This window comes from Fusarium redolens, assembly GCF_020744475.1.
Source record: "Fusarium redolens strain MPI-CAGE-AT-0023 chromosome Unknown BKA55scaffold_8, whole genome shotgun sequence".
In the NCBI taxonomy this organism is placed as follows: Eukaryota; Fungi; Ascomycota; class Sordariomycetes; order Hypocreales; family Nectriaceae; genus Fusarium; species Fusarium redolens.
This window is the reverse complement of record NW_025763671.1, coordinates 1,430,436-1,458,199: the sequence shown is the minus strand read 5'-3', so window position 1 is coordinate 1,458,199 and position 27,764 is coordinate 1,430,436. Positions and strand designations below refer to the sequence as shown.

General features: G+C 49.6%; 4 protein-coding genes across 4 annotated transcripts; 2 read left to right on the top strand and 2 right to left on the bottom strand.

Annotated features, from left to right (window-relative positions):
* Window positions 1-308: 308 nt before the first annotated feature.
* On the top strand, window positions 309-5,432 carry BKA55DRAFT_690350 (uncharacterized protein; the record flags this gene model as incomplete). Its single annotated transcript, XM_046199486.1, has 4 exons — window positions 309-334; window positions 2,026-3,849; window positions 3,925-5,020; window positions 5,070-5,432. The coding sequence occupies 4 exons, from the start codon at window positions 309-311 to the stop codon at window positions 5,430-5,432; spliced, it is 3,309 nt and encodes a 1,102-aa protein (XP_046049432.1).
* Window positions 5,433-5,490: 58 nt separating this feature from the next.
* Window positions 5,491-6,117, top strand: BKA55DRAFT_373581 (uncharacterized protein). Its single transcript, XM_046185901.1, has one exon. The coding sequence runs from the start codon at window positions 5,647-5,649 to the stop codon at window positions 5,992-5,994; it is 348 nt and encodes a 115-aa protein (XP_046049431.1). The 5' UTR covers window positions 5,491-5,646; the 3' UTR covers window positions 5,995-6,117.
* A 1,920-nt stretch (window positions 6,118-8,037) lies between these two features.
* BKA55DRAFT_594268 (uncharacterized protein) lies at window positions 8,038-9,604 on the bottom strand (the record flags this gene model as incomplete). The annotated part of the gene is made up of 3 exons (XM_046195647.1): window positions 8,038-8,415; window positions 8,473-8,516; window positions 8,593-9,604. The coding sequence occupies 3 exons, from the start codon at window positions 9,602-9,604 to the stop codon at window positions 8,038-8,040; spliced, it is 1,434 nt and encodes a 477-aa protein (XP_046049430.1).
* A 10,082-nt stretch (window positions 9,605-19,686) lies between these two features.
* BKA55DRAFT_511779 (uncharacterized protein) lies at window positions 19,687-27,577 on the bottom strand (the record flags this gene model as incomplete). Its single annotated transcript, XM_046187742.1, has 4 exons — window positions 19,687-20,340; window positions 20,390-24,978; window positions 25,031-27,354; window positions 27,447-27,577. The coding sequence occupies 4 exons, from the start codon at window positions 27,575-27,577 to the stop codon at window positions 19,687-19,689; spliced, it is 7,698 nt and encodes a 2,565-aa protein (XP_046049429.1).
* Between the last annotated feature and the right edge of the window lie 187 nt (window positions 27,578-27,764).

Genomic DNA, 27,764 nt, shown 5'->3' with positions numbered 1-27,764 from the left:
TGCGAGGCTGCTGTGAGACCAAGTCATCCCGTCCCGTGCTGTCCTATCCTCGCTCAATGCAATGTGATGCTGTGTGCTGTGTTGAGCGATGAATGGCCATCGTTTGGTGTCTGGTCGCGGGTACCTTGCAGACCTACCTCTCTTTTGGGCGGCCCTATCGCTGATCCTGGTCGGTATTTGGATGACTCTGACCTTGGGTATCGATTGGATCATTATGATAGCTCACAGAGGCCCAATAAACTCGCCCCGAAACCTGTTACGGCATGGCTGGAAAAGATGCTAGTTGACAGAAGAAAGTCCCTTTCTGAATGGCTGAGGAAGTGGGCTTAGAGAGGTGAGACTTGACGTTTATCTGTCTGTGCTGTGCTGTGCTTGTCTTTGTCTTTGACTGGAGGCATCTCTCGGTGATCCCTTGCTTCCGGAATACAAACGCTTTGGAAGCACTGATTGATTGTTGAGCATACAGCTTAAATCGTGATGAGAATTAAAGGACTTGCCGCTGTCGCCGTTTGGTGTCTTGCTTGCAGCACCCTCCAAACTATATAGCCTGGTTCATAACGACGTACATTCAGCTGTAGAGGTTGTCACCATGCTTAAAACCGGATTGCATGTATATTTTCTGTTGGGTCTTCATCTTGGAGGCTGCCAACATTTCTTTGTGCCTGAAGAGCGAGGAGGGTGGTATAGCCGTAAAAACGGTTACATGGGATGCATACAATTCTCCGGCCATTCATCAATGCCTCACCTGAGCTTTTCCGATCGTCTTTCTTTTCCTGTACCCATGACTAAAATGCGTTGATGTGTTGTATTCTGGTCGGTCACGTTCATTTACCTATGATTACCTGATGCTCGACCTCCGACATTTCGACCTGTAGTCTACGTGGTTAGTCGGATGTAAGTGCGGTGTGGATTCGCCCAACCCACACGTCAACCACATCGAGCCATTGAGTTTTCACCGTCTCGACTCGCTTCGTTTGCCTTGCCTTAGCTCCATACTCGATACCCCATAACTCAAGTTACTTACCGTATGTAGCGGGCGGGTTCTTGCCGTAGCCAACGGAAGACCGTGGAGTCAGTGGATGATGTGGCTGTCAGTAAATGGACCAAAGAAAAAAGAGAAGAGTGAAAAGTCAGGTTTCGTTTATTTTTTCTCGGTGGTTGTTGCATTGTCGATGAGTCGGTCTAGCAAGACTAGTCGTAAGTAGTAGTATTGATATTATGTATAAGGAACGCACCCATCTCCATCTTTAGATCGGTTCGCCTCGCTTGGCTTCCCCAGCTTGCTCAATCATTCTTGTGAGACCGTGAACCGTGCCTTCCATCAACCGCACTGCATCTCACTCTACATCAGCCGTTGTTTCCACCTGCACACGACTTTACGACCTTGTCTCTGTCACGACTAATATTGGGAGCAATTCAAAACACGGGATATTTCACCCTCGATCAATGTTGTGCCAACCTTTCGAGTTGTCGCTACCGAACGATCCTTGGCTATTTCTCTGCATACCCGCAACCTTCAACTTGACATCTGGGAGATTGCATTGTCTCATTCAAGTCTAAGACCTGGGCGACTCGACTCGACCCAATTCAATTCTGTTCGACCCAGTTTCGATAGATTCGAGTTCCAGTTCAGTTCAGTTCGCACTTTGGCGCTTTTTCTCGAGTCTCCCTTGATAAGACTCTCCCTTGGGTTCCCTCTGGATTCTCGACTTTGCCGCGACTGTCTATAACATCAGCTTGCGGCCCTCTCCCTTTCTTCAGCTTGCTCTTGGACTCTTCACCTGAGCTATTGGGTCCGGTCTTGGGTTGTGCTCGTTCCCCGGCATTAGCATTGCTCCCTTGCATTTGCTACTGCTCCTCTCACCCAACCTACGCCTACCTGCCGGAGTCTCACTTACAAGCTTCTATTTCCACGAACAGACCACCACCTTGTCGACATCAACCAGCCACACTGGCAGTTGGTTCGAAGTCTTTATAACTTACATCATTCTCGTCGTTGGTTCCTTTGTTCAATTCACAAAATAGCGCCATGTTGCCGTCCAAATTTGGTAGTGTGCGGCAGAAGCAGCCTGAACGCCGAACCAGTTTACGACTTGACCCCAGCATAGTGGCTTTGCGATACGAGAAGACCATACCAGCAGAACCTCCCATTCTCATTGTCTCACGAGACCCTACTCGGCTCTCACGTCGTCCTTCGTCTTCTTCGGCATCATCTCACAGCTCCCGCCACCGTCCTATTGTGATTGTACCCCCTGGTATTGTCGCACCACCTGCTGAGGAGCACCCGGCCCTCCGAGGCTCATCTTCGTCTTCATCATCAGCATCACCAACTCTGAGGACTTCTCCCGTGTCAGTGGAAGAGTGGAAACGTGATTCTGGAGTTGCCAGGAACAAGTCTACTTCAACGATTCACGAAGAGGAGGGCGAAGATGACCACTCGGAACCCGAATGCAAAAACAAAATTCCTGTAGTGGAATCAAACGTATCATCACTGGTATCATCCGTCATGCCGCAGCCCAGTATGACAACGCAGCGAATCGAAGACCCATTTGTGGATGAGAATAGCATCTTTGAGCCGCTAACATCAATACCTACCGATCCCTTTTGTGTCGTGTACAACGCTCGATGCACCACGCCGCCTCCTCCACCTCAGGTGTCCCACTCTGATACACCTTTACCATCACCTGCACCTGCAACACCTACTCGGCCAAGTAGGACTGCTCCTACGGTTCCCTTCTCTATTCCCTACTCTGAGTGCCTTCCAGGCAAAGTTCCCTCCTCCCCAACATACCCTCCTCTTTCAGGTTCTCGCTCTCACAAATCTCCCTGTTCCTCGAACCCATCGTCACCTCGTACTTCTTGTTCTTCGTCTCCCCCCACAATCTCCAAGGGCCTATCAAGATCAGGGTCCTCTCGGTTCAGTACATTTTCGCAAATGTTCAACACCCCAATTCAACCCTTGTGGCGGGGCACCGCTAGCACCGCCAATTCCAGCACGTCTAGCACCCCAACCGTCAGTGCACAATCCACTATTACCATAGCCCCTGGCGCTACTGCCAACGCTACCGTCAACGCTCCAGCCACTGATGCCGATACGGCGATTGATTTGGCTGAGTCTGAGTTAGAGCAGTCTCTTCCGTCGGATAAGGAACAGGGCTCTTCCCGTTTTTGGAACAGGTCCCGTTCTGCCTCCACAACCTCGAATAATAGCACTAGCACTGCTACATTGCCTGGTACCACAAGCATTTCATCTAATAACGATCTCCCCTTTGTTCCCCTCGACGTGTCTATCCCTTGCGAAAGTCTCCTCGATGATGCCTTCATGAACACTGTTTCTTTTTCCAATCGCGGTAGCATCATGCTGGGAGCTCAAGACGCCGCCGTCATTGACGGCGCTATCAAACAGCACACCATGCCAATTGATTCGTCCTCCTCTACCTCTACCTCTACCTCTACAAACACCGACACGCTCGCGACCGCAAACAATGACGATAGCGACTCGGGCCGCGCCACCCCAACTCCCACTCCCTCAACTACTGCTCCTCGTTCCATCACTCCTACTCCTACAACGCCAACGACCCCAAAGTCACAGACCCTTCCTCGACCCAGCGACGAGTCCAACGACATGAATAATTCTGTTAAGGGGGCAGGCGACGGTTCTCCTCAGGGCCTGATGTCAACCCCTGACATTCGTGTCTTGGCCGCCGACGTGGAGAAGGAATCTCAAAAGGTGAGATCGCTCTATACTGTTGGCGATGGTTCCCACGGTGAGCCTGGCAAGAGGCACTCGTACTGCGAGCGTCTTGAACCAACTCCCGAGGTCCCGTCCGAGGAGAATGAACTTGACCCGTATGGTTTTCCTTGAATGTCCCTGTTATAATCATTGCGGACTATGATTTATGCTAACCTGTGTCTCTTTTTTAGTGTTCTAAATCACCTTTCTCCGGCCTGGCAAATGCCCGCATCTGGAAGTTCTTCTTCCCTGCGGTCTAGAGGCGGAGGGCTCGAAGATTGGGATGACCTTGAAGGTGCCCACGTTGACCGATATGGATTCATCACATTACCACCGCCGCCTGGCTCAAGAATGGGCACACCGACAGAGACACGATCAGCCTCTGGCTCTCCCAGAAAACGTAGCTTGTTACAGAAACGAGACCCTTATGGTTTGACGTCCACTCTCAGTGGCAGTGGCCGACGGACTCCAACTAGGAAGGTTTCTGCAAGGTCGCTCAACACACAAACATCCGAATTATCAGTATCAACGTCGCTTCGCTCATCTCGATCAGTAATACGGCAAGCCAGCAACTTGCTGCCCCACAATCGCGACAGGCGTTGGATGGACGAAGCAGGTGACATGCTCGATGCAGCTCCCAGCCTTCAGGACATCGTGGACGAGATTCAAGCCGAGAAGTTGACAGAAGTTATGAAGCGCAAGGAGTGGGAAAGGTCAGAAAAATGGAGGAAAATGGCTAGAGTTGTTCGTAAGGGCGGCGAGGGCGAGGGCATGGAGTTTGAGTTCGAAATGAGAAACCCGAAGCTGATTGAAAGGACATGGAAGGGAATACCTGACCGATGGAGGGGAGCAGCTTGGTGGTCTTTTATGGCCACCAGCGCGAGGGAACATGAGGGATCACCCTCCGAGGAGAGGATCGTAGCCGAATTTCATCGGCTCCAGCGACGAAGCTCCCCAGACGATGTACAGATCGATTTGGACGTGCCGAGGACCATCAGTCGCCATATTATGTTTCGACGACGTTATCGAGGTGGCCAGCGACTACTGTTCAGGGTCCTCCACGCGATATCAATATACTATCCTGAGACAGGTTATGTTCAGGGTATGGCTTCGTTAGCGGCAACATTGCTCTGCTACTTTGACGAAGAGAAGTGCTTCGTGATGCTGGTGCGAATGTGGCATCTCCGTGGACTGGCTCGTCTATATCGTCCAGGGTTTGAGGAACTCATGGCAGCCATGGGTGACTTCAGTAAGCACTGGCTCAATAAGGAAGTAGCCAGTAAACTGGTGAGTCTGAAGCCTCTCGATACCCCAAGTTAAACACTGACAATTCTAGGACGAATTGTGCATTGACACCACTGCTTATGGTACGCGCTGGTACCTGACGCTATTTAACCTTTCCGTACCCTTTCCAGCCCAGCTGCGAATCTGGGATGTCTTCCTCCTATTGGGCAATGACACGACTTCTATGGCTGAAATTCGAAAGTCCGAGAGCAACACTCCTCAAACAGGCGAATACGATGTTTTGCACGCTACTAGTGCAGCATTGGCTCAAGCCCTTCGGGAGGTCCTCTTGGATGCGGAATTCGAGAACGCCATGAAGGCATTAACATCATCTATCCCTGTCAAGGATGAGGATCTTCTGATGAAGGTGGTCAAGGCGGAATACAAACAACACCACGGCAAGAAGAAGACATAGCAAGTCTTGCTGCCATGACTCCAGTCCAACGAGGACATTCTCCTTTGTCTTTTGGCCTGATTTCTCTTTGTACATGCGAAGCTGTATCACGATACCCTTTAGGGTGCTTTCCTGTTTTGCGTTGCGTTGCTGATACCCCCTTCATGCTGCGGCTTCTGCGGCCTCTGAGTGACCACATGCCTAAACGAGGCCATTCTTTTCTTTGTGTTGGTTCATGAGAGCGTCATGGATTCAGAAAAAGGATGGAGTTTTTTTTCCCTTTTGGTGGTTGATAGCGTTTGGAGCCACGGAACCTAATCCTATATACCCCTCCTGGCATCACTTTGTTTTACTGTCTTGCTTCGAGGGTTGCTTTGATGAAGCTTGGGAAAATACGGCGTGTGATTGCACTTTAATGTACATGAGGAGGATAAAGAGAGGGCAGAAGATACAAAATGAGGAGAGCCGAAGGATAAAGCGAGGAGCGAGTGCTATGCTAGCCTCGAAGTTAATGTATAACTATGCAGTATCATTGAAGATATTTCCAGTACTTTGCCTCGCTTACTTGGTCAGATCCATGTAACCGTCTCAGCCTTAGCTAACTGTGGCTTGATCAGATCATGTTGGATGTGACAGAATATGGTGACATGGCTCGGGTCGTACACAAGATGGTAACATTGAGGTATAACATCAACTGTTAAGTAGTAATCGGTTGTATGTAGCCCGTCCCAACACAACCCAGCAAACTTTGTTTCTCTTAGTTGGTTACTCGGATCTTTGTGATCCCGACAGTCAGCCTCAATGTTTGGAGCTGTCATTCTCTTCTGTCCATCCATCCACCCCCTTTGCTCTTCTCGGCAGACCAGTCTGTGCCCCCTCCATCTCGACCGAGCTGATTGCCTCTTTGGGCCTGAACGTCCGACCCCTCTCGGAGCTCCGGTGCGGGGGAGCCGGCGCCGTAAGGTCGGGAGCGGCTCGCCGGTGCAAGGACAAGCGATTAACCTCAATTGTGGAATCACAGTCTATAGTTCAGCTAAGTTAATAAGTCATTTATATCCAAAGTTGCTGGGGTTAATTCAATGAGCTATATCTTACTGTAAGTCAACCAACACCCTTAGCTTACCTTCCCTGTACTTATTTCTGTTACTATTTAATAAATAAAAAAACAGAATTGAGTTTGATCCTAGCTCCGATGTAACCAACCTGACGGTAAGCCGATGGGCTATAATATGACCTAAATAAGGGAATGACGCGAGATAATAGCTTCCCTGGAGAATGCTACTCTGTTACTCATGCCTTTTTGCTAATTGTTTCTAAACTTCTTTCCATTGACGCGCAGACGGCCGAGTTTACCCCTCCAAGACACTCCTACACAAGCCACACATGCATGATGAGAGCTGAAAAAAGCATGGCATAATTTTCTGTGAACTTTTGAAAAGGATAGTAACATAGTGGCTTACATGCAAAGGACCCAGTACCTTTGTTCCTGCAGAGGTCTCCTCGTTCTTCCAAGAATCCTTTCCTCTTCGGGCAAGTCTGGTATAATGTGGCTTTTTCGTATTCTCGACTCCTCTCTCTTGATTGAAAGCTTCTCTAAAGTTCAAAGACGTGGCTGGCTTTGGGTTGCAGCCCAAGTGACATCAAGATTCCTTTGAGGACTAGGCCAGGCCCGACCCCTGTTTTACGAGGATACGAGTTTCGATTTCTGGGTTTCTAAAGCAGCTTGAAGCTCCTCAGAATAAGCTATCTGTTGCTAGTGCAATGGCGTTCAGTAACCGTAACTCTGTTTTTGGGGCGTTCCTGGAACTACTTTGAGAAATGGCCTGTGAGCCTTTCAGTAGACTGGGGCTCCTCCAAAGCTTCCACAATGTGGCTGAACAATCAAAATAAGCCCAAAATAAGCAAGGGTCAGAGTGTTCTCCATTCCTCGGTCATGACAATTGTTTTTGTTCATTTCGCTCCGAGTCTGTACGATGACGCTCAAATTGGCTTCCTCGAGAATGTCAGTTATGCACTGCCTGAAGCTGCGAAACTTCATCCTCCTCAATCTAAGTCCATAGAATATCTATAACTGTCCGTAGAACAAGAAATATTCCCCATATCTCTCCGTCCTTCCTCCCATCGATCTTGAGCCCGAGCCCGCTATACCCAATGCTGTTCCTTGATGCCGTGGACTCCCCCCGATAGACTGAACCGAAAACCAAAGTCAAAAACTCCATTTTGAACCGTGCCCCTAACCTTTAGCCAACCCTTGTCCCCTCCAGTGCAGCTCAACAAGAACATATATTTAAAACAAATGCTGCGGCGCCAACTTCTAAAAGACTGATGTAAAGTCAATGGACTAGCTTGATGAGTCTGAACCCGAATTTTTAGTAGTAACCAGGAGGAAAAGCCGCTGAACTGGTCTGATGCATATTTGTTTCGACAGGTGGTATCCGTACAGAGTATTGATTCGAGTACGCCTACCAATGAGCCAGGGATTGTCCGTCATTCCGGCCGGGCAAATTACTCTTCCATGTTTTCGTGTGTGATTTGTGGAATGTCGTAAATTAAATGACAGCCGCGCTTAGACGTGAAATGGCTACATGTGGCGCACAAGCGTGAGAACTGATCAACAAAACCGCGTCTAGGGTGCACTACCATCAAGCGCCTTGTCCCTCCCCTGAATTATCTCGCGATTTTGAAGTTTCCTCAATGCTCCTATGTGGCTTTGAATCTCCAGGAGATGGCTGCCTGTAGCGATTTTCTCGCTCTTCGCTCGGGCGAGGTGGCCCTGAATACCGTGTGCCGGGCGGTGGCTCCTCTGACAACATAGCCGATACTGACTGCTTCTTCTCACTACCCGGTCGTTCTTGCGAGGGCATAGGCGTTGAGCTGCGTATCGGAGACATTCGGCGTAGAGGTCCGCCAAAACTCTCCCTGCGAGAGCGTCCTGGCCCGGTGACTCTGAAGGGTGACATGTCACTTCTTTGTCGTGAATGACCACGTCGTGATCCACGAAACGCTACGTTTGACGAGCTGCTTTGACTAAGAGGCGGAGGTGATCGATATCGTTGCTCACTGCGGGTGGGGGAAGGAGCATTATGCCCTGTTGCTTTGCGCTTTCTGGGAGTTTCCCCTATGGTCACAGAAGCTACGTCAGTTCACAGAGAGTCTCTCTTTCTCTTGGTCTTGGACGAACCAGAAGGACTTCCGGGCCGGTTCGAGCTTCCACTGGCTTGCGATGTTGGTGGCTGCCAGTGATGAAAGTATATCGAAGGGCTTGACTGGGGTTCTTGCTGCATATGCGGATGCTGATGCGAGTGCATTGGAGGAGGAGCGTGTGCGGACTGTGGTACGTTGGTGTTGAGGCTCGGTAATGTCGACATGCCCATGGGCCGTCCTATAGCACCACTCACTGTCTGGCCTCGAGGCCTTGATGGTGATGGCGGATACACATATCCGGCTGCTGGTGTCGATGCGGATGGAATGCCCGGGTGCTGTGCGTGGGTATGCGACTGTGTTTGGGATTCTCGTTGGTGTTCAGGCGACACAGGCCACTGTGCGGGCATAATCTGGGCACGAGGAGGAGCCTGACCAGGAGGCATAAATTGCTGAGCCCATTCCAAGGCAGCTTGTGGTGCGACTCCTCCTCCACCCATGCCTGCAAATACCAAAGGAACCATAGGAGGAGGAATACCTGCCTGAAGCGATGTCCGCAGCATATCCATTTCAACTTTGCGCTGCTCCAGACGCAAACTTTCCTGTCTCGTTCGCTCTTCCTCCTGCTTTCTCTTATCCTCTTCCGCCCTCGCCTGCAGCCAATGTCTCATAGATTCCTCTGCTCCCTGCCATTGCTGAGGTGGAGCAGGTAGTTGGTCCCATGAATCTCTCTGCTGGTGACCAGGAGGGCCTAAGGATGGCTGTGGCGGAGGCGGAGGAGGCGGATGGGGTGGGAGATGTGCAGATGGAGGAGCACCAGCTGCTGGGGGCTGCTGGGGAGGAAGAGTCATGGCCGCCGGCGGAGGCAGGCCACGATGAGGAGCCGACATGGGCTGTGACGGTGGACTGTGTCCCCGATAGGCGACAGGCAGTGAATTGTTTGCTGATTCTCGATATATCAAGGGGGGAGAAGGTCGAGAAGTTGAAGGCGGAGTCGGGAGATCATGGACTGACTTGTAGCCGTAAGTTGGTGGCTGCTTGACGGTAAGCATCGTTGTATGGTAGCTGGGCTACGCCAGTGGGGACATTTGTACGGCAAGAGGAAATGCGTGAGTTTGAAAGGCGCATGTATTGTTGGGAGGCTGGGGCTTGCTGCAATTGACTTTTTTGACAGATAAGAAAGAGTTGACAGAGAGTGCTGGGCACGGGAGGTGGGCAACGATGTTATGCAACAAAACTACACTCCACGTTTGAAGATATAGTTAGTCCTGGCAGGACGGCTTAACCAGATCAAGTGATCAGGCAAAGCAATGGGCAAAACGACAACATCGAAAAGAAAGGGTTGTTAAAGGTATTGTTGTTTGGGCTGTAACCGTCTCGTGATTCCTCTAATACAGGTCTCAACTAGGGACTGGGGTTATAAAAGGGAGAAGAAACAGGCGGCAGGAATATCAAGCATATAATATCAAAGAAGGAAGAAGAGGGGGAACAAAAAGAAATGGCGTACAATTTGGGATGTGGATATGCAAGCTTTGTATAAGATGACCAGAGGTGACGGGCGGCGAGCTGGAGATGTTGGCCAGCTCCAGAGTTGTGGCGGTCGAGGCGAGCGGGGCTGATGAAACCAGTTGACAAGCAGGGCCAAGTTCATTTGGAACCAGTCATGGATGGCTCTTTCACACAGCACACATGGGGGGCACGCGCAGAAAAGAGCTGTCAATGAGTGTGAGTTAGCAGGAAGTTTGTGTGAGTAGTGGAGAAGATCCAAGGCTGACAAGAGACGACTAGAGAAGTTGAATCGATGTGAATGGATTGGGCGAGATGAAGGACAGAAGGCCCAAATATGGAAAGTTCCGCGATCAGGCAAAAAAAAAAACTGCGAGAGAGAATGGAGCTTCAAGCTCAGCGAAGTTGTTGTAAACGACGGAGTAGTGAGTAGTGGTGCATCAAAGGATAACAACTTTAGACGCAGGTACCAGCCAGCATGGTCTACTGTCCTGTAAATTGCTCTTGTTTTTCACAACCGAACGGGTAAGTCTAGGTTCTTGTTGAAGTCAATGATTGGAGTGTCCAAGCAGAGCCGTCCTTGAGTTAATGAAAAAGGAATGCCGAACAGTATCCTCAAGCAAGGATATATTTTGTCCTGTTTTGTGTCGTCGGCCGTCCTGTTCAAGCTAGCTTACCACTGACAATTCTGAGGCAAATGGGACGAGGGTAGCTTGCAGACTTCAGGGAGCTATGGCATGAGACCAACGGCTTCAGGGACCAAGGTTGTTTAATGAACGAATAGGAGGGAAGCCCAAAGAATAGAAAGAGGAGAAGATAGTCAGTGATCCTCGATAGAAGATGGAGGAGAGAAAGGAAAGAGGAAAAAAGAGGGCTAAGCAGCTCGAGTGAGCTTCGGCATGGGTGGAGAGGAAGAGTAAGTAAGTGGTGGGAAGTGAAAGTACACGCACACGCCCGCACACACCCACCCGCTTGCTTATACGCACATCATCAAGCGCCGGCGGCCGAGTCGCTCTTTGCCAGTCCGCGTCTTGACGCATCGGGGTCGTAATTTAACAGTCAAGGACTCTTCAAGACAGAGTGGAAACGCTTCCTTGTGGGAACTTGCCCTGACCGGGCAGGGTATGCTCAAACTAATAAAATGATTAGGGATCAAAGGGCAAGAAGCCACGGCCAAGAGCTCGAAGACCATGACATGCATCAAAGCACGGGTTCAAACCTCCATATCTGGCCAGAACAGTCCGGCATTAGACATTTAAGGCAAGGGCTGGGACGAATATCGTACCAGTAGAAAGAACGGATATGCTCTGAATCATCTCACTAAGGTAAGTACCAACATGGCAACCTTGAAAAGTTTAGGATAGAAGCGTGTATCAGAAGAGATTTGACAGATTTCGGGACACATGGTAGGGACAAGACAAAACACTAAAAAGGTAGTCAACCCAAAGAGCAGGGGTCGGTATTGTAGGGGCCGTGGCAGGCGCAGACCAAAGAAGTGGCTGAGGGGGTCCAGGGCTGGGAGGGTAGAGAACCCAGACGGTCCCATCGAACTGAACGTGCATGCTTCTGAGGATTCGAGCAGCCAACAAAAAGACAGGATGGAGGGACCAAAAAGGGTACATGTTTTGGGATGAATAGATCATAAGAAGTGGAGTGGCATCGGGAACCAGGGAGGGGCGTGCACGACGTAGTAAGAGAGGTGTGCAGATTGAGGTTCGAGGAGCAATAGAAGAACCACTTCATCAACACATATCCAGATACAACATCAGTATATGGTGATTAGATGTAAGTTATTAGCCCAATCCCAATTGGGGGATTTCTTTCTCTCTTCTCTTCTCTATTCCTTCCTTTTCTTTTCTTTGCTTACATGTTCTCGAAAGCTATACTTAAGATCAACGAGGCACAAGATGGATAAGCTGCAGACATTCTTACCCAAGGACTCTCGTTAATAAGCTTTCTTTGTACCGACTGTACTCTGTACCTTACCCCAAGCTACAGCTACGAGCTAATGACATGAGCGCCGAGGCAAAGTGTCCGAGCTGCTACAGCCTCTAAACCTCCTGTCCAAACAAGCCTCTCAGCCTTGATATGATTCATGGGAGGGCTGGCAAGACATGCTGCCTCAAATCCGGTAGTTGGGCGGTAATTAGAAAGCTATCAATCGTGTTGTTATTCGTAAGGGTGGACAGGTGGAAGCCCCACGAGTGGCTTAATAGGGTCATGAAATGTACCTACGCCAGACACTTGTGGCAAGTAAACAATAATTTGGATGTTGGTTCTTAGCGCACCAGCTTAATTCAATGCAGTTAGATTGATGATAGTGCAGAGCTTGAACAAATACGTACTTTGGCTACCAGGTTTTCCGCAATCTTCGTATTCCTTGTGTTTGTTGATGGCTTGTGATTTTTGCTTCATTCTTGTCTTCAAGGTTTACTGTTAAGGATCCAGGGTGATGTTGGGGCTTGGCCGTAGCAGAAATTCGAAACGGGTCATGTTGAGTCACTCGGGTCGGAGTGCAGCTTCTATATTGGTTGTAAACATTGAGTTTCGAATGACATGGTGCAATTGAAGTCTTGGGCTCTGTTTGAAATGAAGCTTCAGACTCAAGCCGTTCGTGTGTCACAAGGATGCGACTCTAATCGAAGCATAGGAAGTGGATGAAAGCATGGATCGAATTTCGAAAATACCTAGGCTAGAAATCTTGAGAAAAGCTGTTGCGCGAAGCGCGGTTCCCGTCGTAGCCGGGTTTAAGCCGCTCTCTAGTCAAGTACTGGGCTCAAATGCCTGTGGCTTGTGGTCTATTGTTTCGGGTGTGACGGGGGGTGTTCCATGGATAGAAGAGTAGAAGAATTGCGAAAGTCATTGAAGTCTTCTAGGGAATGGCGTTCTCTTTGGTTTGAATGAACTAGGTTTCTCTCTACCAACCTAGTAACTTACCTAAGGTGAGGTAAGCAGTAGATGCCATGAGTCTTAACGTGGCTGGGCTTCTGCTGTCTTTGGTTGCTGCCCGCATCTCGCTTCTGCAAAGACCTCATATCATCTTCTGCTGTGATGAACCAACTTCGGCAGGTAGGTACGTACATAATTGCAGAGTCTTGGCAGGGAAGGTAATGAAAGAAAGGTAAGGGAAAGAGAAGCTGGCAGTTGAGCCCCGAGTCCACCCTGGCGGTTGCCCTTTCCCTTGGGTCTAGGCCTAATTGCTTTACACTTAGCTCGTGACCAAGTTCCCTCAGCCGCTCCTTCCGACCTCGTGTGGCGCTCAGTTTGAACAAGCTGTAGGTATTACTTTGTGTGTGGGCTTGCTTACACTCACCATAAGATGTCCCCTTTCATGTCGCAGTTCCGCGTTTCATCTTTGCAAATCTCCATCCTGTCAACCCACTTTACCGAAGTTGCAGGAATATAGATATTTTCCCAACTGCTGAACGATTACGCATCGAAGGAAATTGGCCAAGGTGAGGCAATGTCAGGCGCTAGTCTCTGATCATAAAGTCTCTGATCATGAATTGTCCGATCCTATCACGAGTCGATGACCATTATACAAACAACGGCTAGCCGGTGCTGACGATTTCCAATAGAAGCCCAGCATCATATTTCGTCATTATTCAACCGTCTCAAGCTGTTGCAGATCCAGTCCTTCCCCATACATACTCATGGCAATGGGCCAGGTGCCAGTCTACAGACGTTACTTACCGACAGTAACCCATGGAGGCCACCAGACCTGCTTGCCTAGTCAGCCTTTCCAGGATCAGGGTCAACAATGATGCCCAAGTTTGGTCATGATGAATGGGTCGAGGAAATTTGGCACCCTCTTCCTAGTCAATTCAATCTAATACCAACCCTTCTACAGGACCTCGAGGGTGCCTGGTAGCAATCTAGATCAGCGTTGCCCAATGCTCACCAAAGTGATGGGCGGGGTCTTACCCCAATCCATTCTTGAACCTATCGCCACGCAGCCACACTTGCCCGGTCCGTCGCAAAAGCACGTTGTAGCATGGCTTTCTCGTGGTGGTTCACTAGGCCACTTGAAGAATCTCTCTGCAGCTTTAGTCAAAGGCCAAGCTATGTCCTCGGTGGCATAGAAAGACCAATGGAAAGCTCTCTCCTGACCAAGCCTGTGTGGCGTAGTGCTGTGCGCTGGTAGATTCGTCTGGTTTTACTAGGACTTCTCAGCTTTACAAGCCCACACTCTAGAGTCTGATCTCACCCAACACAGAAAGGGAAACAGATAGCTTCTTTGAGCTGGTCAGAACCCGTCCTAGCAACCGTCATCAATGGGCAAAGATGAACAAGCTCAGACGAGCGGTACCCCACCCCTGGGCAAAGCCCCACCCTCTCGAAAACCGTTACCACCCCTTGTTGTGCGCCGTTAGATATCGGGAGTGCGCCACGATCCAGGTCAAGGTTCTGACCTACGCACATACGCGGATAAGATTGTTGATCAATAAACTCTTGAATTCGTTTGATGGGCTAGCTAAAGCTCTCCCAACTACTTCCTCTCGACCATGGCATTTGGAGCTTAAAAACGGATGTTTACGAGGCAGCAGCCAGGATACTGCTTTCCACTCACACGAGCGTACGAAACCGGCAGTTCAGGTTGTCGAACCCTGGCCATTCTCAGACCATATGCGATTACAGCAAAACAGACAACGGAGTTCAATTATATTTCAACCGTCAAAGACCGGAGGGTTTTTTTTTAACCTGTCTGAGCTGTCTCCAAGCACTTCCTTATGAGTTTCTGTTTGTTTCGCGTAGAGACATACAGGGCTTACTCAAACCTCATCCCTTACCTCTGCAGAATTGTAGCGAGTCACCTGCAAGGGACGATTCCACCTGGGGAGAGGATTAAGATTCTTGGAGTGGATGCAGCGATACTCGCACAAATCGCCTTCCAACTCTAATCTAGTCTGTCGCCGGTGATATTTCTGAGTCGAGACAAGTTTATGAAATTTGTTGACGTTGCTGTTAACCCCGTCCGCCGTTGAGATGCTTATTCTTCTCCTTCTTTGGCTTGTTGAGGTTAAGTCAATGCCCGGAAACCTTGAAAAGTTCCTGCACAGGTGCCACCATAGCATCCGATACTCTCTCGAACATTCCCTCCGGTTTCTCTGCCTTACAATGGCTTTGTTGTATAAAGAGATCCGTGGTGTCTCCCACATTGGACGAGTCGTACTTTGCGCTTGGTGTACGAATCAGGTCAAATTCAGGGCCCAATTTGTCTTGCTTTACTAACTAGGCAATCACCACGAACCCGAGAAAACAAGACTTGACCAAGTTCCCACCTTTGTGGGCTGTTTTGCCCGCCCTCCGTTCGCTATTGGGTTACCAAATTAAAGGAAAATATTGCCGGGACGACGCTCTTTGAAGTATTGTTCACGGGTTGCAAATTACAAGATGACCTACAGGCTCCTGGAAGTCAGCATCAAAGATGATCTCACATCTCTATTGGTTATACTACTCGTGTACATTTGCCTTAGTGATGATTCTATGCAAGCATCTTTTGGCGATGATTGCATACGGATATGTACGGAGTACAACGTCTTCAGATCTGCCTTGGAGGTCAACATCTAGGTGCATTAGTAGCATGTCGGGGGTGGCTCTAGTGAGGCTCCGTGCAGACCTTGTACCAATGAACATCCGCCAGAGCATGCTCTCCCAGTTCCAAGGACTAGGGATCCCAGAACCCTATCATGCTTTGTCCAATTAGGGAATGTGTTGGTCGGTCGGGCCCGAGACGCACCTGCAGCTTGGAAACCCCATGTCAAGAAGGGACATCTGAAACACCAAGTCACTCCCTGTCCCCTGTTCCTGCCCAGCTCCTTCTACGACATTCCCCTCATTTTTATTGTTTTGGTGGAAGTTTGTCCAAACTGGGCATTTCCTCCCATTTTCATTTCCTTCAACGACCCTTCTTTGAACTTCTTCCTTGCTTGACTTCACTCCTGCTCGTCATCTATCCTCTATCCCTGGCTCCTTGTCCCACATTTTGTCACCCTCACTTGGACTCGTGCATTCGCATCCTTGTCTCCTGTAAGTCTGGATCCATTATCAACAGTGAACCACATCAGCCACCAACATTGATATGAGATGAATCATCTCCGTTCTGCATACTTCATCCATCAGAAGCAAACTCATTTGCACTTCCTTGTTTCACTCGTGGCCTTCCACTGGTCACATGCACGTCTCCATCTTGTCTTAGGTTGGCCCGTCTGCAGCTTGAACGACGCAACGGATGTTGCCTCCGATGCGCGATAGCATCCGATATCATCTGCACAAATCTCTGAGCACGAGTTTAATGAAACAAGCGACTAAGTTGTCACACTAGCCGCTTACACATGTCGTCGAGCGAAGCTGCTCAAAGCCTCAGCCGCAAGTTACGGGCATCCATACATTGTCAACAGATGCATTGATCCCTTTGTGGTATTGTCGTGGATCTCCAATTTGCAATCCTGGTCTCGCTCAGTACCTACCTATGTACGTGGTTCAAACTTGTAAATGTGCTCTACTCAAACACACATGCGTGTGAAAAGAACTGGGGTTTCCTACCATACTACGCCAGATGTTGAATGGGGGCTACCTCAATCAACCTCTACGTATCATCTTCGTCTGATGCCTTGTTAGATAGCTCCATCGCGTCTAGGCACTTCTCTGTCTGATAAGAGCATCCGTGGAGATGCTCTATCGTAGCTTTTTTTTCAATCAATGAGGGACTGAGGTGACTTTGAAATCTTTTCTCTTGATCGCAAGTACAGTCAGTCACCGGGCAGTATGCCTGTCGACGGACCACAATGACTTGCTCTACAGCTTCCATAATTACGGTTCATTTTGCCTACCTTACATCAAGCAACTCAATTCCGCAGATCCTTTACTGATTAGTCGCAGCCCAGGATTTGCGACAGGGCTCGCTCAGGCACAGATACATGACCTATCTTAGGCTCGTCTAATTTGCCGCCACCTAGTTGGAAGCTCTTGTTCGCCCATATGAGCTGATGGATCGGCAGCTAGCCTTTAAGCGACTTTCCTACCCACCCTCGTGGTCGGCCCAATCCGATGACACCCTTGTAAGGTTTTGGATCTAACTATTCCGATCCATGTGCGGGTCTGGTCCAGACGGGACTTAACTTCAGGGTGAGAGCATCCTTTTTAACGCCCTGCCTTACCTATCCAGTCAAGGGGTAGGTGTCAGATAATTCCGCTTTGCCCCCCCATGTCGTTGATTGAAAACACTGAGCCCAAGGCCTACACTTGTGATCACATCCACATACTAAGAATCCTCAGGTAGTTGGCAGACTCGGTCTCGGGTAACTAAATCAGGATACGAAACTTGGCTTTGTTTTGCGGGAACCCACCGCTATAATGTCTGCGCATCTGCCTTCCGAGATTCTATGGTGACCGGCTACTTGCACCCAGGCACCGTTACACTACTGGCCTTTGCGGGCCTAGTTGGCATCTACAGTATCTACCCTGTATGAAGTACCGATTCGACCACGAAAATTTCCGCATCAAACAAGAATTGACCATGATCGATCGCCAGGCTATCGGACATGTCGATAAGTAAATGATTCGATAACCCACATCTCATCCTCACAGCGCCACAAGCCCTTGATTATTTGGGCGATCAAGATCAGCAAAGTGAGTCCCCTGCTAGCGCTCCCCGTCCCGTCTGGCATGTGTCTATCGTGCCAGAACCCACGAGCCCACGAGCCCACGAGCCCCAAGATTTAAGGCAAGCCATCGCGTAGGGATCGACATCGGAGGCTGTACTGGATGCTAGGAATTGTCTTTCTCTGTTTGGTAGTCCGGACTTGACGAAAATCTACCCGCCCTGACTAACAAGGCCGGCTTCCGCACCAGAGCTTGCAACACCACTGAATGACTCCAGCTTCAAATGCATGGCGAGATCTCATTTGCCTGTCTGAGCTCCTTTGTCTCAGTTGATGATCTTTCCCTCCGTTGTTATCTCCCAAATACGAGACGCTGTTTCCAGATGTTAGCTTCAGTCAGGTTTGCTGGGCTAGCAACAAATATTCGAGGTGGGATAGCAAGGACGTGTATCTGTCAGTCCACGGACCATAACCACTCTCGGTACGCATGCTCCCTTGCCTCCCAGTTGCTATACCTGGCCGTTCCGAGTTTCAATTTTTTATTGGAAAGGATAGTGACCTTACATCATGAGACCTCGTCTTCATCTACCAACAGCTTGAGGCCTTGAACTGAACCATGACGAAAACAACATTCAGGAAAATTGCGCGCCGCATGGCTCCCAGAGACAAAAAGCCGCAATTTTGCCACGATTGCCTTTTCTTCCCGTTACCCAAATCAGGTACTGAACTGGCTAAACTCTCGGTGGGCTTGCACGTTGCCAGCTGAGAACCCCTTCCCCTCCACAGTGACATCTGCATGCCTTTACGCGAGATCGAATCCTTGAGCCAAGTTTATTGTTGACCAACCAGACAAGCCGGATCTGCCATTGATCGAGAATTGATCGGTTGGTCAGCTTACACGTCAACTCCTTTCTCGCATCTCCACCTACAACCCTCGCCACTTGTTGCGACGGTATGTGTGGCTATCACCCCATCGACAACATGCAGTAGGGTCTGACCTATCTTGAATGGACGTCGTCGGAGACTCGTCTCATCTAAGTTAAGTTAATCTCGGACACCAATGCGTTTGTTGTTGCCAACGGCCGCTAGCGTGAGTCCCCCCCATGTGGCTCCTCGCCTCCGTCTTAGTTACCCTTTCCTTTACTCCATGTCGATCAGGTCCATTTATGGCTATGATTATTAAGCTTCGTTCGACTCAAACTTCACTACACCCTCCTCCCATCCTTATGGTGTCAAGCATCGGCGAACTTGCGTGGAGCTTGCTCGAGGTGAACCAAGAGGCACTGTGTACTACTCACTGTGCATCTGAGCACAATTTCGAGAATAGAATTTAATTGTCAGGCATCCTCACAACGTTCTATATTTGTGATGCTAATATTTCACACATCGTAATCTAGCTAGGTCAGCTCTATTGCAACCTGTGGCATGTTCTCCTGTTCTTTTTGGCGCTCATGCTCCCACAACAGTGGACCATGCTATCTATCTATGCTGCGTCGATAATTTCTGTGAGAAGAATAGAATAAAGCAAACAGGAGGTATCTTTCAAGGCTCTAAACAGCCTGCCACATAACATTTACCACCCTTTAACCATCAAGAATCGAAGCCCTCGCTCACCTGCGCCTCGACACAAGCTACCATCCTCCTCGAATGCTCCTCGCTGAAGTAAAATCAATTGTACAAAATTTAGATCATGCTCAATGACATGAAAGTTCCGAGGCCAGAGAAAGCTCTTTTCGCCCACCCATGTAGATGTCTTTTGTCCTTCTCTCGCATATTCCACCAATCCCATAAAATCAAGTTCCACCAGTCATCCTCAATCATCCTTGCCATGCTTAAACACGACCATAGATTCATATCATCCATTTGTTCTCCCTTCATCTTGTTAGTAGTATAGGGTTATGAAAAAGGCCACGTATAGTGCCATAGATAGTCATGTTGAGGTTCAGAGCTCGTAAGAACCTCGTTTCGTCGGACGATTGATGATGCTTTGCCTGACATGGTCGGGCAAAGATATCTCGATTATCTTAGTAAGGAAAGATTCGATCCTTCAATGACGAGGCAGAGGATGTCAGGCTACTGCGTTTGCCGGAATCCTTTCCAGAACTGTGAGAGTTGTTCTCCGCTTTCTGACCCTCTTCAACAAGATTCGTCGTACTCTGTCGCTGCGGTTTTTTGAGAACACCTCGCGACTTGTCGTTGGAGACGTTGCTAAGCGATGGTCGCTCGCTGTTTGACTCGCTGTTGCGGCGATTCTTGACAAGCTTTCGAGGCAGTCGCTTCTGTGACTGGGAGGTTGAGCTGTCTGCAATGGAGGCAGTGTCTATAGAGCGATCATCACTTGAAACACGGCCAAGGGCAGAGGCATTCATTGAGTGAGGTGAACTGCCCCGTATAGCTAATGGTGATGGCTCTTGTTCTTCTCTGTTGTAGACAGGGCTGTCTTGTGCTTGTAGAGCCGTCTGATCAACTGGTTGGTTGAACACGGCTTCTTCTTGCATTGGGTCAAGAGACATGTTGGCCAACCCCTTTGTTCCCACACTCGGCTTGACCACAGGAGATGGAAGAACAAGCGATGAGTTAGATCTATGAGTAGCGACCCGAGATTGCGTGTGGGGGCTAGGTGTGGACGATGACTCGTGTTGTGTTGGAGGAGAAGGTTCTGGCTTTGGCGGTAGGTGCTGTGTCATGTTAGCGAAGATCCCATCCGGTAAAATTGGTTTCCCTTACCTCAACGCTGAGATATGCGTCGAGCTTCTTTTTCAGAATCTCTGATCTAACTGGCTTGGCGAGGTAGTCGTTCATACCAGCAGCCAAGCACTTCTCCCTGTCTCCTTGAATAGCAGAAGCCGTCATGGCAATGACCAAAATAGTGCGCACTGCATCTAAAGAGTCCTTCCGAATCAGCTTTGTCGCCTCATAACCGTCAAGAACCGGCATCTGGACGTCCATTAAGACAACATGATATGGCTTGCCCTCTTTGGCCTTTTGCCGAAGCCCTTCCACAGCCTTGAGACCATTGTCGTATGCAACAACGCCCTTGTACCCCAATCTCTGCACGTATTGTATAGCAATCTTTTGGTTGATCGGGTTGTCCTCAGCAACACAGATGCGAATCTCATCTTTGGGCACCTTAGACAAGTCCAGATAAGGGTTTGGTGATTCCGCTCTCTCCACAGGTGAAGTTGCTGCATAGTATCGGTCGACAGATGGTGTAGCCTTGGTCTGCGCATCCCCTGCAGCAACATCAGGCTTGGCCTTCTCGAATGTGACAGTAAACCAAGCAGTTGTGCCCACATTCTCTTCACTCTCGAGCCGAATCTTGCCCTTCATCATTGTCTCAATGAGAGACTTGCAGATGCTGAGACCAAGACCGCTTCCACCATACTTTCTCGCTGTGCTGGCGTCTGCTTGGCTGAAGGGTTGAAACAGTTTGGCCAGCTGCTGAGGAGGAATACCGATGCCAGTATCTCGAACCCAGAAAGTGAGGGTGGCGTGTTCCTTTGTCTCCTTGTCTAGTCGAGCACCAATAGTGATCGAACCATCTTCGGTGAACTTCAGACTGTTTCCAATAAGATTGCCCAAAACCTGGTGTAGACGGATAGGGTCACCGTAAATTAGCATGGGTGGCAGGTTGATGTTTTGTACGATCTTAACATTCTTCTTGGACGTCTTCTCACGATTGCTGTATGAGACGGCCCGAACGACTTCGCGGACCATGTCTTCGGGGTTGAAGGCAATGATGTACAATTTCATCTTGTCTGCCTCCATCTTGGAGAAGTCCAAGATGTCATTGATTACAGTCAGTAGCAGATCAGCGGAGACTCGAATCGAATCGGCCATCTCGAGCTGATCCTTATTCAAATCACTGTCGCGAAGAAGCTCTGAGTTGCCGATTACACCATTGAGAGGAGTGCGAAGTTCGTGGGAGACATTGGCCAAGAAGATGGATTTAGCCTTCGCCGCTTCCTCTGCCAGCTTGACATTTCGCTTAGCTTCCGCTTCCGCGTTCTTGGCCTTTGTTTCTGCTTCAAGGGCCTTGGCAAGTGCGCGCTTCTGAACGGCTACCATAGAACGATTTTCTGCAGAGATTTTTTCGACATTCTTCATCGCAAGGGCGTTCGAGTAGCTGATGCCAATTTGGTTGACAAGGAGCTGCAGTACCGTGACGTTGCGATCTGTGAATGCACCTGGTTCACCCTCCAGATAGAGCACACCAAGGAGTGGTTTGTTGCCATGACAAATCGGAATCGCAATAATGCTCTTGCCAATAGGGTTTCTCTGAAGCCAGGAGTCGTTGACGTTTCCAAATCTCTCATCAGATATCAAGTCGGGGACAAAGACGGACTCGAGGAAGCGGGTAGAGTATAGAACGACATTCTCTGCAATAAGTGAGGTTCCTGATATAGGGATGCCTGGTATGTGGGCGGAAGCTCCTTTCTCAGGATCACCACTTGCTGCTACACACCAAGTATCCATATCGTTCTCTTGGACAACAATGGCAGCCAGAGTAGCTGAGCCACCACAAGTCTGTAAGATGACGTCGCACATAGTCTTCAGGAGCTCGTCGACTTGCAGCATAGAGGAGATGACCTGCGACGAGACAAGAATGGCGTGCAGATCGATCATATCGAGAGCAGGCAGTCCCGCCCCGGGCTCGGCCTGAATGTTCATCGAGCCTCGCCATGCCCCTATTCGCTCGCCCTTGTTAAGGTCGGCCATGTTCATCGTGTTGGAAGGGATGCGTGCAAGATCTCCACCGTCCTCTGCCTCTCCAGTCCTGTATTGAACTGAGGAGGCATCAGCGACAAAGTCGGTCTGAACACCAGTATCGCAAGTCCGATGGTTTCTTGTAGGACCATGTAGTAACAGGCTGTGTTCCTCCTCGATGGCTTTTGCAACACCGAGGGCCCCCATCTGCCGGAACAAGCCAACTGTTTCAAGAAGCGCTGCTCGAGCTGATCGACGCGCACTTCGTCGGATGAACATACCAGCCATGAGATAATTGCCAAGAGCTTCATCAAAAACCGAATTATGCTCAGTTGCATGATCCAATGCTTGCTCATAATGCTGAATAGCATTTCCATGGTTCAGGGATAATTCCTCAATCTGTGCTTGCAGAAACTTCATCCAACTTAGGTAATTAATGTCAGAAACGGTGCACCACTCGTCCATCATCTTCACATAGCGGCGTAGCTCCGTTATGACCTCTTCGATCTGCGAGGAGAAGTCTTCAGTTGGTGAGCAGGGAAGTTGAAGCTTTTGTAGCAGGTATCCGGCACGAGCGAGGCCATAGAACAACAGTATCAACCTACTGTTGTGCGCTGACCAGAGCATACTAAGCTGATCAACGGCGTGACTTCCAATCTCCACGGCGCGCTCATAATGTCCGTAAAGGAATAGGGGTATGATCTCAAAGCTCTCGTAGAAGGTGACGGAGCGGTTGCTCTTGCGGCTACAGCTGACCAGCCATTTCTTGTAGTTCTCCGCGTTATGTGTCTCGTCGTTCATGACTTCCAAGGCGTTACTGGTGCGAGTCTTGCCCTGAAGAGCCCGGCAGAGCTGCCTGACAGCGATGAGGATTGAACCTCCTCTAGAATCAGCATACCAGTTGGGAATTTCCTCACAGCCATATTGACAGAAGCCTTCGAGGTCTGAGCAGGTTTCTCCGCTGAAAAACTTGAAAACCGATGATACGCCGTAGCTCATGATGGTCGATATCCTGTCACCAGCGACTGATGCATACTCCACGGCATCCTCCATCTGAGCCATAATCATAGGCATTGTCATATGAACATGCCCGATACACATGGAATAAAGCATCAAACCACGAGCGAGGAAGAAAGGATCTCGAGATTGGTAGAGCAGCTCTTGGGATGTATTGCCTAGCTCCACCGCAAATTGTGTCATGTTGAACCGGGACAATGCGATCATTGCGAGATAGAGGAATGCCATTCCAGACTGTGGATACGCGCCCCTTTCAAGGTGCATCTCGACCATCATGAGTGTGAGATGATAGTACCGTAAGCCGTCGCTCCACCAAGCAGCACTAATGGTTTCGGCCAGCACGGCCCCGACAGGTGCGACACTAGGATCCTCTGCTTGCTTATAGTTGAGAAGTTCGCCACGCCCCATCGTTTGGATTTGGATTGACAGGCGCTCGAACTTCTCGTCGCACTTTTTGAAGCTTGGCTCATCGTCAACAGTAACCCCAAGGCCAACTAGGCAGTCTTTGAGTGAAACTAGAGCAGAAGCAGAGTCACCACTCTGGGCATATATTCTTGACTGTAAGACGTATGCTGGTGCTTGGTCGAAGGGTGATTTCCCATTCTTGAAAATAGTGTTGAGGATGTCGTTCGCCGCGGTATACTGACCCATGTATAGATAGCACTCTGCTGCTCTGAGGTAGAGCTGCATTGTTTCATCGTAAGATACATCTTCTTGACCGTCTGTCCATGGATCGTCTTGGAGGAGAGTGAGAGCAGTATTGTAATATTTTGCGGCTGTGGGCTTCGCACCACTCTCTGCAGCGGCTTGGGCGCAGCTCGTCAACAGTTTGCGATATTGGGAACGACTTGAAATCCGTCTCTTGATGATATCAACCGCTGCACAAATGTGTGAGGCTGTGTTGTCTAGCTGTTGGTTTTCGCCGCTATAGTATTTTTGAAGTGTCTGGGCAATAATGAAATGCATCTTCCGAGAATTACATTCCTGCAGATCTGCCGAAGCATGAATGTATCGGTCATGGGCAAATCGGAATCGATCATCGGTCTCACTAGGCACAATGATGTAGGCCTGTATGGCTGCTTGAAGACCAGCAATGGCCTCTCCTTGCGAATAGGTTTTGTGTGTGAATGTCGCACAACATGACCCCTTATCGTCCTCATGATAATCAAACTCACCTCCCATCAAATGACAGATGAGTTCAAATGAGAATGAGTTGCCAATGAGCGCAGCCCAAGCGAGAAGAGTCCGTGCAGCAGCAGGGAGTTCTGACAGTCGGTGTGTTATGAAGCCTGTATCAAGTATGTCGTAATCCTTTTCCCCTTGGAACTGCTCAAAAAGCCTATCAAGGTCATAGTGCCATTGGCTGTCTCTGTAATCGTACCAGATACACTTCTTCCGATGGCAAGCACTCAGCATCTCTCGCATGTAGAATGGATTGCCAGCTGTCTTGGATTGGAGCACCAGCGCGAGAGGCAAAACTTCTTCCTTTGGTCGGCAAAGTGTTGTCGAGACGTATTGAACTATGTCGTCTTCGGTCAGGGGTGATAATGTTATACGCGTTACCAAAGGACCGCCCGAACGAGGATATTCTGCTGGTAGCAATTAGTCGTCATTCTCGGAACAGGGGCGTCTATTGGTACATACCTTCGCCTTCAGGGAGATGAATCATGCTTTGGATCTTATCCCACGTGATTTCTTCCGTTCGATAGGTGATGATGATGACCATTTTCATCCTCGAAGCGATGATTTGGGATATGAGCTCCATTGACTCATCGTCGGCAAAGTGAAGATCATCCAAGCAGAAGCAGATGAACTTGTGTGCAGTGAATACGCGAAGGACATCTAGGAATATGTTCATCAACCGCATTGTCTTGGTGGATGTACCCGTACGAAGGAAGTCTGATGACGATTGTGAAGCAACGCTGGGGTTCCTAGCAACTGGCCTGGGTGAACTTCCAGGAGATGACCCACGTCGTTTTAACCCAGACTTTCCATTTCCTCTATTGGAGGCAAATTGTAGAGACGATGAGATTGAACGGCCAATTGTTGCTTCTGGGGGGCCGAGAAGAAACTCTGGGAGGCCCAAGAGACGGTGCAGCATTGGCCAGACGGGACGAACGAACTGCTTAAGGCCCTGGTGAAAAGGGGTCTCTGTATTCCTCTCACCCCAGACTTGCTTGAACAGGGACGAAAGCAGCTTAAGCAGAGGTCCAAATGCTGTTCTCCTTGCGGTGTCAAATTTCGCAGTGGCACAGTAGCCCCGCCTCCTAGCATCCGCCAGAACGCTCTGAACAAGACAGCTCTTTCCGAGACCTCCTGCACCCTCAATTGTGACAACCTCACAATGATCGCGCCGTCTAAACTTGGCCGAGCCCAGCTGTCTTGACAGACTGGATGCTGTCGACTCTACGACGCTGTGACGATTTTGGGAATCGGGTCCTGAGCTATCGACAAGGCTGCGTGTCTCAATTGAAATTGACTGGTGTCTTTCCCATGGCCTGGCGATTCGCGGAAGGGTCCCTGACGGTGAAGATGAAATTGTATCGCCAGACACCGTCTGGGTATCCGAAAATAAGGGGTTGAAGTTGGTCTTTGGTAGCTTAGGGTCAGAAGAAGCAGTATGGGTAAAAGAGCCGCTACGATAGTTCGTGCCATCCACAGAACTCGCTCCCTCGCTAGAAATGTCGTCAAAAGCGGCCATATCGTTTGATAAGGTTGAGCCGTCAGAGAACCGGTTGGTGTTTCCCTTTAGGTTCATGGCATGGCTTTTCGCGACGCGATCAATGACCTTGTTCAATTCTGCTTGCTCGTGCTGGCGGCCGATCATGATTGCTGGAAGCATGAAGAATGACGATACGTCTTTAGTTCCAATCCTCCACTCCTTAAGTGCCAACCAATCTCCGTCACCAAGGAACTCCTGAACCTTGACCAAATCATGGCGAAGCCCGCTCGCCGAGTGATAACGATCTTGGACATTCCTAGCCGTGCATCTTTGTATGATCCTTCCAAGGACGTCGGGAATATCAAGTCTCACTGTAGAGACGTTCGGTATCCTCCGACCAAGAACACACTGTACGATGTCGAGGGGGCTATCGCCTTCGAAAACCGGTCTTTGAGTCAGCAGGTTCCAGAATAAAACGCCCAGAGAGTAGATATCGGTCCGGCTATCTGGCTCCGCAGGCATTCGTCCTGTCTGTTCGGGGCTTATATATAAGAGCTTGTTCTGTGCGCCGAGTTCTTTAGAAAGCGATGACCATCCCGTACTCGTCAGGCCATGTTCAAACGAGCGAATCCCAGACCCAAAAGACATGACTTTGACCTGCCCAGTTTCAATATTGAAGTGAAACGCATCGCCTCGAATTTCGCCATGGATCATGCCCAGGTTGTGGTGAAGAAGCTCTAGACATTGGGTCGCACCTATGGCAAAATCTAGAAAATATCGCAAAGAGATTGGGGGGTGCAGCTCGGGTTCGTTCTTCCGCAATGAGGTGAATGTCTCTCCTTGGGTGCGAGCTCTGTAGAAAGCCGGTCCCATGTCCAGCACTTCGAATAGATAATTGGGTCCAGGATGCTGGTATATAGAAACAACAACCTGTGCGCGATCGCCAGGAAGAGGTTGTAGCCTAATCAAGTCGATAGGTTTAACAATATGCTCCCCTGTCGGATCCGAACTGGCAATTAAGCTTTTAGCTATGTGAAAAGCCCGCTCCTCTCGCAAGCCGTGATACGATAACCGAGCGACCACTGGTTCTTCGATATACGCGGCATCGCTTGGTGTATTGGAGGACGACGAGGCTGGTGGTGTTATTGCTTGAGTATCATATCCGTCGATATTCGATATTGGGGCGTAAGGTTCTGACGGCGATGGGCGGCCGGAATGTAGCCTCAGGGCGGATCCTGGGCTCGAGGCGTTGTGAGAGCTCGAAGGCGAAGGCACCGACGACACCCACCGTGTGCCATTTACATGCCTAGAAGTAGTCAGAGAATGAGATGAACATGGTGGAAACCAACTATGGTGCGAGGGGTGATGAAGGTTCCCAGAGTATAGCGGATAATTTACCAGAAGTCGTATGAAGAATGGAAAGGAAGCTGGCTTTCATCCCATGTATAACCAGCTATCTGACGAAGTCGCTCGTATATTCGAGGTGGGGGGTCAAGAAGGTCGTCGGTAACGAGAGAAGCACCGTCCATGATGGAGCGCGAACGACGGCGCGCCTCGTGGATATCACAATCGGTGTCGGTAGCGGGTCAGCAAGGCCACGAGAAGCGATCGTCGGTGTTCAATTCAGTTTAAGTCTTAGGCACATGCAAATGAAGCGCCCATCATCGGAGATATATCGGCCGTGGTTTCAACGTTGATGGTCGCAGGGCAATGACT

What these genes read in the sequence shown, in the direction of transcription:
- BKA55DRAFT_373581 (XM_046185901.1), top strand. Translation starts at nt 5,647, where the DNA reads ATGAGAGCGTCATGGATTCAGAAAAAGGATGGAGTTTTTTTTCCCTTT.